The sequence below is a fragment of the Octodon degus genome, unplaced genomic scaffold, assembly GCF_000260255.1.
Source record: "Octodon degus isolate 3935 unplaced genomic scaffold, OctDeg1.0 scaffold00039, whole genome shotgun sequence".
Taxonomy (NCBI): domain Eukaryota; kingdom Metazoa; phylum Chordata; class Mammalia; order Rodentia; family Octodontidae; genus Octodon; species Octodon degus.
Genome location: NW_004524615.1, coordinates 1,049,898 through 1,061,871, shown reverse-complemented (window position 1 = coordinate 1,061,871; position 11,974 = coordinate 1,049,898). Strand labels below are relative to the sequence as shown.

The following is an 11,974-nucleotide window of genomic DNA, read 5'->3' as shown; positions in this document are numbered from 1 at the left end:
TGTCCCAAGGCTCCCTGTCGGGACAATCCCCAGCCCAGGTGGATTCCCCAAGCCCCCGACACTTCAAACCAAACAAGCAGAAGCAGGTCTGTGGGCCAGTCACTTGGGGAGATGTACAACATGGCCTCGCAGTGGACAAGTCGGCTTCAAATTTCCAACTTAATCAAATTATTATTTTTTTTTAATTTTTATTTATTTGTGTGTGTGTGTGTGTGTGTGTGTGTGTGTGTGGCCAGCTCAGCCCACCAGGGGGCGGGGCTGGCTGGCATGTGGTGCTGGGGGATTGAACCGCAGTCCCTGTGCTTTGCTAAGCTTGTTCTAAGTAGGTGCTTTAGACCACTGAGCCGTCTCACCAGCCCCCAATCAAATTATTATAACTAAAATTAAATCAAATTTACATCCCCAGCCAGGTGACGGTGAAGGACATAGCAGGCCCAGAGCAGGGCGCCACTAGGTACCACACAGAAAGCCACGCATGCGTGACTTCCGGATTTCCCAGGTAACGCTGCCTCAAGACCAAACCTTCACAGACCAGTCAGGAAACTGCGCTGAATCTGAAAGATAGCTGTTTTAATTTTCTAAGTGTACACTATGTAATATAAAAAAGGCAGATTTATGTGACCTGATATGACATTTTCCTCTTACAAAAAAGTTCCCCCCATCTGGTCAACAGTATATACATATTTACAATGAAAAAATAGGCAAGAAGAAAGGAAATCTTCATTATCCGAGTCAATTTCTTTCCAGTGCTCCTAAGAATCTGAGAATAAAATCCTCCGCTCAGTGAGCTGCCCGAAATTATGCACCACTCCAGCGATGGCGCTGCGGCTTCGCCGCTGTGCAATCCGTCTCTGTTCCAGCCGCTCCTGCTTTTTCTGTACTGTTTTGGAAGTTACATGAAACAGTAAATATAAAGATGTAAACTTCGAAAGGAGACCGAGCGAGAGCAAGCACGTGAAGGTGGAGCACGAAGACAGCGGCGCTCTCAGGTGAGCAGATCACGACACAAAAACCAGAACAGGACGCTGTGTTCCATGTTTTGAAGCAGGGACACCTCGCTTCAGCTCAGTTTTATTACAGTAACAAAAGCTGCCTCTGACAAGGATGCTGCTCCAGATGAATGCACTGCCCAGCAACGCTGCCAGCTAACGGGGACTGCACCACGCCAGAGCAGAGCCCCACGCTGTGGGGTCCGGCCCTAAACATGGCAGGGTGGCCTGTGGCCTGCCTAGTGGGTGCAGCCGCTCACCTTGGCCACACTCAGCTCCAGTAGACATGACGGGAACTACGCTACCAAATGCCAGGCCAATGATGGGCACAGTGGCAGCCAGCCCTGCACACTGAGGGAGCCGGTGGCCAGGGACAAGTCACGCAGCCTCACGTGTGGGACGTGCGCCGCCCCCTGGAACCCAGAGACACGCGGAGCCTGGGCTCCCTGGCCTTGTAGTGCTCGTTGAAGTCCAGCCTGAAGCTGAGGAACCGGAGACTCTCATCGGAGCTGGTCGTCAGTAACACCAGGAACTGCTGCACTATGCCCTGAAAGGAATGCAGGGGTGCGAGTCATCCAAAAGGTCCCCCAACAGCACGCTCTGGAACAGCCTCCGACCCCGCCAGGCTCCTCCACCGCTGGTGTTCAGGAGAGCGGGCACCGGGAGGGCCCCGGGAGGGCCCCGGGCCGCCCTGCTGCATCACAGTTATGTCCTCACAGTAAAACTCAGAAACACCTCTTATTCCAAGCCATCCAACTAGTGGGCATGTCCTCCTGCCCTTAAGCCTCCAGCACACACCCCAGGGCTGTGCTTCCGACTGCCCCTGACTCACGGGGCAGACCCATCACACCAGGGGCCCCTCACCATCAGGGCCTCGTGTGCAGGATACAGAGACATGACTCTCCTGGGCTCTACCAGGAGCCAGGCCCTGTGGCTCCCGCAGCCTGGGACAAGTTCCTAGCAGACAGAAGCCCCAGCCGTGTCCCCTCCTGGGCCACAGCACTCCAGACAGGGAGGAGCAGAGCTGACTTGGCATGCCACCTGGCACAGGGCAGACTGCAGTGTGCTGTGGCCATCTGTCACTCTAGCTGATGGCAGACAGAAGCCCCTAGAAATCACTGCCCCAAATGCAGCCTGTCCCAGTAGAACAGGAAACTGAATCTTGACGGCCTGCGAAGCCAACTCCAGCACACTGGGGGGACGACTAGGGCTGGGCCCCAGCAGCTGGGAAGGGCCCCAGCCTCACCCTGCCTGGCAGAGCTAGGAGCACAGGACTGGGTTGTGAGGAAAGGGGCGCGGAGGGGACAGCTTCCAATGCAAACGAAGACCACGAAGACCACGGTGGGCAGCAAGGAAGCGCCCTGGTTAACCTGCTCTCCAAGATGCAGCCGCACCCGCCAGGCACCCTGCAACCCCAACGCCGAGCGCTAGGTCTCCCGGGCTACACTGCGGAGCCAGCCCACCACCTGGCCACAGCAAGGGCGAGGAAGCTGCACTCCAGAGCAAACCTGATAGAAGTGCGTCAGGATCCGCAGCTGGGAACACATTTTGGGTATGGATTCTCGGAATTCTTGAATCCTCCTGCTCTCCTCCTCCTCCTCCGCTGCTGTCACACCCCACCGGCTCTGAAGAATCAAAAGCAGAAACTAAATTTTCTCACATTCTCTGTTTTTAAGAATCACAGCAACTGGGGCTGGTGAGATGGCTCAGTGGTCTAAAGCACCTACTTAGAACAAGCTTGGCAAAGCACAGGGACCGCGGTTCAATCCCCCAGCACCACATGCCAGCCAGCCCCGCCCCGCCCCCTGGTGGGCTGAGCTGGCCACACACACACGCATAAATAAATAAATAAAATTTAAAAAAAAAAAAAAAAAAAAAAAAAAAAAAAAAAAAAGAATCACAGCAACTCACCGCACGATGCTACCACACTGCGACTGCAAGTACACAGCCTTGTGGCTTTCCACCCTTTGGGACACTTTTTTTTATTCAGGCAATGTAAATATTTATATATCCAGACAGTATGTGAAACACAGTCAGAGCCAGCTTGCCTGGGGTCCCAGTGCTCTGGGAGGCTGAGGCAGGAGGGTCCCAAGTTAGAGGGGGACGGGGAGAGGGAGGGACGGAAAAGAGAGGGGAAAAGGGAAGGAGGCTGGGCCAGCCGGCCATGCACCTAAGCACAAAAGTCCCTGTCATGGTTAAATGCCCTGAAGTGCGCACACCCGCAGAGTCCCTGGCTCCTGTGGAGCCCTTGCTCTGTGGCTGGGACAGGGATGCCTCCGCCCACGCCCCGCAGCTGGGCATCTTCCTGAGCTGGAGGGAGCGTGCGCCTAACTCCACTTCAGGAGGATATACCTTCAGGTGCCTTCCTGCGGCTTCTGGCCAGCCTTCAACAGAGTCAGTTATCTCACTCCACACAGCTAACCTGGTGAACTGTGTTACGAGACTTCCGGGACCTCTGCATTCCTCAGATAGGCCCCAGTCATTCCAAACTGCTCTCAGTCGTTCCAGTTTCTGCTCGGTTTCATTCACTAACATTTGACCCAAGATTTTCCATCAGCATTTCTAACCTGGGCTGTCCTTCCTCTCTGAGCTTTGGTATCAGGCACTGGCTCCTTCCTGAGCAACCCATCGTCCTACTCTGCCTCAGCCTCTGTGTGTGTGTGTGTGTGTGTGTGTGTGTGTGTGTGTGTGTGTGTCTGAGGAATAAACCTGGGGCCTTCATGCCGAGCTATATTCCCAGCCCTTTTTTTTTCATTTTGAGACATGGTCTTGCTAAGCTGCCTGAGCTGGGCGTGAACCTATGACCCTCCTGCCTCAGTTGCCCGGAGTTCTACAATTACAAGGGTCCACCACCATTCCCAGCTTCAAGTGGGGATTTCTAAGTGTAAAGTGAACCAGTAACTACTACAATACACTACGTGCTGGTGACAGAACCAGGACTCCTTCTGTGAGGTGGCCGATGGAGTGGGTAGTGTAGGCAGCTATGCATGGCATAGGACAGCAAGTAACTAAGCTAATGTGAGAAACCAAGGCTTCCAAAGTAGAAGACTCATTTCTTTACAAATGAAGGAAATAAAAGTCCTCCAACTCTAAATCTGGATTAGAAATACTGTAATAACACAGAGCCACGCTCCCAAGGAGGAAGAAGACTCTCGGGGTGCCTCTGCCAAGCAGAGGCGAGGAAGACGCAGGCGACAGCTGCACTCCCCGGGGACTTGGCACTCAAGTCCACCCTCACGCCCTGGCCTCCTGAACGTGAAAACGAGACGGGGCGCAGCTCCAGCTTGCTTTCCTCTCTCCTGGCAGTAAGCAGGTCTGAGTGTAATGGCTGACACAGTGTGTCAACTTCACTAAGAAGCTTAACTAAGTATAACTCAGCATTCTCCATCCTAACCTCTAGAATGCTGTTCACTGTCAAATGGAGAAGTTTAGAAGGTCAACTAAGTGGCTCAGCAGGGGACAGCGTCCTCAGTCTGTGTCAGCGAAGGGGACAGAGATGGCAGAGGGCTGCACCCACCCAGGGACAGGGTAGCCTGCCCAGTATCAGGGAGAAGAGGCTTCTGTCCCCAGGTCTCGGTTACTTTTCGCTCGTTGCTAGAACAAAATACCTGACACCCAAAATTAAGAAAGGAAAGGTTTATCTAGCTCACAGTCAATGGACATTTCAGTCCATACTTGGCTGGCTCCAAGGCAGAGTGGCCCATGGCAGAGGGCAGTGTTCGTGGAGGCAGAAAACAGCAACGCAAAGGAGGAGCAGCAGCTGCAGCTTCTGGCCAGCCTCTCTCCCCGCCTTCCATGCTGACTGCGAAGACCAGAGCGCCTCCGGGAACTGGTACAAACCATCCTTCCTCAATCCCCTTATCCTCTTTCTGCGAGAGTCACTCGAGGGCGGGCCCTCCATGCCCTAGGTGGGGCCTGCACACCTAGCGAGGAGCTGTGCCCGTCCAGCCACGCTTTAACTCCTGAGGGTGACACGATGTACCAGCCACTACACCCCATGTGCCTTCTGCTGCCTGAGGCCGCCCTCACCACACTGCCTTGGAGCCTGCACTGAAACCTCCAGACTGAGCTGAACACGCCTTTCCTTCCTCAGTTCTGAGGGTTGGGTATTCTGTCTCAGAAACAACAAAAGTAAGCGACACACTGAGCGAAATGCCCTCTACGAGGTGGCTCTGTCCCTTCCTTCCTACGTGGCACAAGCACCCTGCCAGGCCTCCAGGGGTGTGGAGGCGCCTCTACCTCACAGAGCATTAGCCAGAAAGCTTTCAAGCTTGCATACCGCGCCGCTAAAATCATAAAGCACCCATACAAGCTGCACCTCCATCTCATTCTGCTGCTTCTTCTCTTCAAACTGCAGGCGCCTCTGCAGCTCCTCCAGGGCAGCGCGGTAGATTGCATCCTGAGTGTTCTGAAGCTCAATGATTTGGTCAAACACCGCTCGAAGCTGGTTTAAAAGTACCTGAAAAGACATGACCATTTTTCAGGACTATAACTTCAACGTGCTCCCTAAGCTTTTCAAATGAAGCTTTCCTAATTAGGAAAAGGAGATTTTCAATGCTTTGGACATGGTCTGTCTCCTCCGAGACTCAGGCTGAAATCTGATCTCCATAGTAACTGTGCAGGACCCACAAGGGACAGGTTCCAGGGTGCCCCACGAAGGGTGAAGGGTGTGCTGGTCTCTGGGACCTGCTGCTTTGGTTTGTGTCTCGAAGTCCTCCCAAGTCCTCACACAGAGCTGGGGTGGCTTCTAGAGTTTGGGATTAATTCATCCAATGCTAGGATTATGGGTGCCAGCCAGCATTACACCGCCTGAATGCGACGTAAGGAAGGGAGAGAAGCTTTCCAGGCCGGAGCCACTGCTCCTCCCTTTGCTCTCTACTGCCCTCCACCGCCATGAACGGCTGTTCCTGCCACGTGGCGCTCTGCTTGGAGCCAGCTCCTAAGTGCTGCGCAGTGCTGTCCACACATCTGTGTCAGTCCCTCTACCAGTGTGGCATGAGACAGAAACAATGGAACCTCAACACCAATCTGTTCCCTGAACTGAAAATGCACAGCGTCCCACACACCCAGACGCACAGTCCCATGGCAAAGTGCAGAGGTTCAGCTGAGGGAAGGAGTAAGCTAAATCCTTCCTCGTCATGACAGCCCCCCCAGGGACCCTGGCAAAACCGCAGCCTGGGCAGAGCAGCTGCGCCCCCTTCAAATGAGGAACAAGCTCAGGAAAAGCAGGAGTCCCACATGTGGAAACGGGAACAGAGCTCGCCTTCACATAAAAACATTCCAAGGAAAAGTCAGAAGATCCAAGAAACACAGGACTGGAAAAGGCTAATGGTCCGAGTGAAGACTGAGCAGCACTCCAGACCAGCCAGCATCGCAAAGAAAGCAGCTGACAGCACGTGCAAGCACTGCAGGGCAGGACAGCCCTCTCCCACGGCGTCCACAGCCAGGCCCCGTGGGCAGCCGGCTCCTTTGCACCAGCGGCTCCCTGCACATGGGGCTGCCAACGCTTGGGCTCAGGGTTCTCTCACTATCCCAGCAGGCACTGACAGCTGAGCCTGTACTGGGTCTCAAGGGAAACAAGCCAGAGATGAGCACTGCTAGGCTCCCAGTCCTTCCAGCTGACCAGGGGAGCACAGGGACAGCAAGACGTACAACTCCCCCTTCCCTCATTAGCTACAGCGGGCTCCATCAGGCCTGTCCTGAGAAAGACCTTCCAGTCCACACGGAATCCTGCTGCCCTCAGCAAACAGAACTAATGGCCAAAAGAATGTCAGGGCTGGGCCTGCACTCTTGCTGATACCCGCCGGAAGGCCCAGCTTTAGGTGCACAGCTGTCTCTTCACCCTTGCAGCTCTGGCTTCAAACATGCCACGCAGATTCCCTGGGACCACGACCCCCAAGCCCACCCCTGTATGTATGTACTCTCCCTCCAGAGCTGCGCCGACGTCACTCCGAATCAGCTGGCCTGTACCGAGACCACATTCAGTCTAGTCTTTCCCAGGCTCAGTCTCCGGTGTTTCCTCACGCACCATGAGCCACCAGACTCGAGCAGGGCAGGGTCAGCTGACCACAGCAACACCAACAAAACACAAGAGAGACCCGACTTTGGGTCGCCTTTAGTGCCAGACAACCCTGCATCAATGCCATCAACACTGCTCAGAGGTTGTCTTGTTGGTCAGAGAGGTCTTATTTTATGACAGAAAAGTAAAAGATCCAGATGGCTCATTTCAGTGGCTGCCATGACGTCCTCAACGTGCTTCCCCTAACGTACTCATTTTAACTTTGGGAGCAGCCCGGTGCTGCACAGTGCCAGGTCTGGTGACTGAGGTGCACTGGACGAGGGCGACATCCTGTTGTTACGAGCTGCCTTTCCCTTGGGGGCACTTGGCGGCATCATCACTGTATTCCTGAACACTCCTCCTAGGATACTCGGGAAGGAGGACTCTTCCAGCTATGCCCGAACGTGGTCAGGGCAGGGGTGCAATGGAAGGAGGGCAGAACCCGGAGGGATTCCCAACAGCATCTTCTGCAATAGCTTTTCTCACATTTAAACACACTGTATTTTTTGGTTAATCTTGGTATTTCTCTAACTTGCTTATCTCATTCTGTGGTCCCATAAAAACAAGCCACGGGCTGGGGAGAGAGGGACTGGAGAGATAGCTCAGTGGTCTAAGCACCTGCCTGACAAGCACAAGGATCTGGGTTCAATATCTGGTGCTGCCACCAAAAGTGGGCATGGCAGTGCAAACCTGTAATCCCAGTACTAGGGAGGCTGAGACAGGTGGATTACTGAGAGTCTGAGCTGTTAGTGAGACCCTGTACCAAATGGGTGAAGGAAGGAAGGAATTTTTTTTTTAAAGTCACTGTCTTTGGAACAATAGCTAAGCAACCGGCTGCACACGGACACACCACTGGAGGGCCCTGCCACAGCCTGCGCTCAGGACTCGGAGGGACATGATCCCTCCCTCCATGGTGACCGCAGCAGCAGCCTCCAGTGTGATTCGGGGCTTCCCTCCATATGGCACAGATGGAGACCCAAGGCAGTGACCAGCAGCCACCCTTAGGCTGTCACAACCAGTCTCACATCTGCGTGCCACCACAGCCATGGTCTTTGTCAGCAAGAATATCAGACCTCAAATGCGCTTCATGTATGTGTTACTTATTTTATATAAATAAAGGCTTTCTTTTAAAAGAAATGCTAGTGACTGTTCTAAACAAATCATCACCTTTAAGCCAACCAAGCCTCACTCGGGGATGAGGACACCTCTGCAGGCTCCTGCAGTGACGATGGGACCCAGTGCTGCGCAAGGACATGGTGCTTGGGACAGCTCATGGAGCTGCCTTGTGCTAGAGGCAGGAGCTGTGCCTTCCTTGTCTCCAAGCAGGCTGCACAGCATTAGAGCTAGTGACAGTACCACACACGCACACACAATCCAAATGCCAACTGCTTCAAATATTCCCAGTACCACCTCCATGCTGGTCACTCTGCTGGATGTTTCACGTGACCCACAACCACTGAACAGACTGTCGCCCCCTTTCAAAGAAAGAGAAGATGCATCAGAAGATCCCAAGTGGCCCTCACACAGTGAGCGGCTGAGACAGGACCTCTCTGATGCTGGTGACAGACCCACCCAGCCCATGCATAGGACAGAGGGTGCCTTGTGTGTGTGTGGGGGGGTCTCCGTCCTGTGTCAATCACTCAACACCATGTGGAGAATGCACCCTACACCTCCCAAAGTAAAAGGACTAACGGCCCACAAGCCACTTATAGACATTTCTTAAATCAATAACTCTAGTCCAAGTATTTTAACCACTTTCATGGTTATCTCAGTATATTCATAAACACATTCTGTATAGTAACATCTTGGAGGTCATCAATTTTTTACACATACAATCAATGACTCTTTAATAATGAAATTCAGTGTGTCAAAGTACACGTTCTTGGCCATGACAGCTCAGCTTAACACACCGCAGTGTGACCCAAGGAAGCCCTGCAGCAGGGCATTGTCCAGGAAGGACCCAGTCTACACAGGACAGGCAGGATGGCCTCTGCAGACCCACATGGCCAGAATCGGCTTGGAAGGTGACCCCTGAGGCCCCACTCTGCCTGCACACTTCCTCTTAGGCCTGGGAGACCTGCTCCACAGACTGTCACTTCACCACAGGGCCAGCACAACGCTTGAGGCCTAAGAATGTACTAGATTCAATCCAATAAGCCCCTTATTTACAAATACTTGCTGTCAGTCACCAGACTCCATGAGGGCAAAATGCAGAAAGGTCACGGTCCCCAGATGAGCACTGCCTAGCACATACAGCTGGGGTCTGACAACCACACAGCACGCAGGAGTCCAGGAGCAAGGGAGGCAGGTGCAGGCGGGGGCGGGCCCCTGAGGCTCCCGCCCGTCCGTCTCTGCAGTCACTGCACCCGCCCTGCTTCCCAGGTAACCTGCTGAGCTTACCCCTCTGTGACCACACCACAGCCACAGTAGAAGAGGTCGCTCACTCCTCCTTACCGCCTGCACACCCTCCTCCAGCAGTGAAAGCATGTCTCCTCTCACCCATTCTGCTAAATCTGTTTGGAATGAGGAACCAGACATCATCAGTTGCCATCCAGCTGCTCAGCTGTGGAGTCAGGACCAGCAGGGCCCACGGCAGCTCCTGCAAGGTGGGCTTACCCTGGAGTCACCGTCCAGCAGGCAGCGCGAGGTGATCGTGTCCAGGAAGGCCTCGTGTGCCGCAATGATGTGGTCTAGGTCCTGTGCCTGCTGCACCCGGTTCCAGAGCTCATCCCACGAGCACTCGAGCACCTGGAGGCGACCGTGGGAGGATCTGGAGGCTGCACTCCCCCATGCAGGCCCCTCCCCCAGAGCCCGTGGCATACCTCAAACGTGATGTAGTACTGCATCTGGTGGATGAAGTGCACCATCTCCGAGGCCAGGATGTGGCACTGGTGCAGCACCCCTGAGAACTCTGTGAGAGAGGGGGCATCAGTGGAGGGCACAGAGGACACAGTATGGCCTGGCACTCCTGTGGTCATGCTTAGCAGACACAGCACTCTGCCCTTGTGGCCAGCAGCAGGGAGCAGCCTGCCTTGCCACCTCACCAAGGCCTTGTCACCTGACCAAGCAGCTCCAAGTCATGCCATCCAATGCACGGCCCCAAGAGGGGCAGCACAGGACAAACTCGACTGCACTGAAAGGTTTCACTTTACAGAAAGGCAGTGCCATGGACAACGGAAGCTCGGTTCACAGCTTCTTCCCAGTTCATCTGCTGGCTATATGCGAGGAAGCGGCATGGAGGAGATGCAGCGCCAGGTGCTAGGTGGTGAGAGGAGCTAGGGCCGCCCCGAGCTACAAGGCCACCCACACTGCATGTTCCCTTTCAAGGTTTCCATGACCAAGGCCAACTTAGCACCCATGTGGAATTGTGTTCTTTTTTTCCTAACGTGCAGCCACAGACTTGATTTTCCTTCTGCAGAAACAGCATCTTGTCTAACAGTGGGAGCACACACAGTGTGCCTCTGGTGGGGGCCCAAGGTAGTACAGCCCAGAGCCAGAGGTCTCCGTCTGTACCGTCTGTACCGTCTGTACCGGAGAGGAGGGGCCCAACACAGCACAGCCTGATCGCCCCGCACCTCCAGGCCCTCACAGGCACACACTCAGTGCACAGGCACAGCTCAGTCCTTTCAGCCGGACACCCAGCACTGAACATACATGTGAAGCCTGCTCGCGGCCAGGAAGCTCCTAAGTAGCATGATTCACACAGGGAGCACAAGCGTCCCCTCCATGTAATCCTTTAGCCTAGCTAAGGCCCCCACCCATATGCATACTCTCCACCAGAGGACAGGGAAAGGCTACGTGGCTGGAAGAAGTCCATGGGTAGGGTAAAAGACAAGCCAGGGAGCCAATCAGATGCCAGGTGCCCACATGGGCCACCAATCTCAAGAATCCATGAGGTGCCCACATGGGCCACCAATCTCAAGAATCCATGAGCAATTCACTTTCAAATCCTCTCTGACTATCTGGGGTAGCTGTCTCTTAACCTCTCTTCATCCTTTCCCATCTTCAAATAAGTTGTCTTTTACTTTTTAAATATTTTTTAAAAATTAAAAACCTATGCCTGAAACAAAAGTGTCTTTCTATGGCTGACACACAAACACCTAGGTACAAGGATCCCAAAAGCAAAGCCACACTGGCATCGAGGCCCAAAACCATATAAAGAATGTGCTGCTGTGCTAGTAGCCCTGGTTTCCACACAAAACTGAGCACAGCCGGGAGAGACTGGCTCTCAGCTCTCTGCTGCCTCTGCAGGCTGCAGCGCAGAGCACGTGTGGTCAGGCAGTGCTCACCCTGCTCCACGAGCGCTCACGCTAGTCTCTAGGATGTACCCGGCCTGTCTCCCACTGTTACCTCAACTGCTGCCAGCCAGCTGGCACCTTGGCTGGGCACCCGAGGAGCCTCTAGGTGAGTCCGGGGGCTTGGGGACCTGGCCCAGGACTGTTTCTGGTCTTTGTGCTGGAGCTAAGCCAGAGCTGAGCCGATCTCCTCCTCTGTGTCTTTCACAAGGTCCCCAGCGTGGGGCCGGCCCCAGGGCCTGCAACCTCGGAGGAAGCTCCTAAGTAGCATGATTCACACAGGGAGCACAAGCACCTCGCAGGAAGCTCCTAAGTAGCTGCTCAGCAATCTGCGATCTGGCAGCCATCAAGGCCTCCTGCAATCAGTCCTGACACCTGCAGGCAGGCCTTGTTGTCATGGTCCCCAGCCCTGAGGGGGCAAACTGAGGCATGAGAAGCAGAAAGCGGCAGACGCCAGCTCAGCAATCTGCAAGCTGGCTGCGTCAAGGCCTCCTGCAATCAGTCCTGACACCTCAGGCAGGCCTTGCTGTCATGGTCCCCAGCACTGAGAGGGCAAACTGAGGCATGAGAAGCAGAAAGCGGCAGACGCCACCAGTGGGTGGTACAGAGTGGTGCACATAGCTGGCCTGAGT

General features: G+C 54.4%; 1 protein-coding gene across 1 annotated transcript in view; it reads right to left on the bottom strand.

Moving 5' to 3' along the window:
- Positions 1–549: 549 nt before the first annotated feature.
- The window catches only part of Tubgcp3 (tubulin gamma complex associated protein 3), a 55,417-nt gene continuing 43,992 nt past the window's right edge, over positions 550–11,974 (bottom strand). The window contains exons 18-22 of the mRNA XM_004631165.2: positions 9,870–9,958; positions 9,664–9,795; positions 5,308–5,448; positions 2,498–2,614; positions 550–1,536 (exon numbers count right to left, since the gene is read on the bottom strand). Coding sequence (XP_004631222.1) covers positions 1,378–1,536; positions 2,498–2,614; positions 5,308–5,448; positions 9,664–9,795; positions 9,870–9,958 — 638 coding nt within the window. The 3' untranslated portion in view covers positions 550–1,377. The remainder of the gene's footprint in view (positions 1,537–2,497; positions 2,615–5,307; positions 5,449–9,663; positions 9,796–9,869; positions 9,959–11,974) is intronic.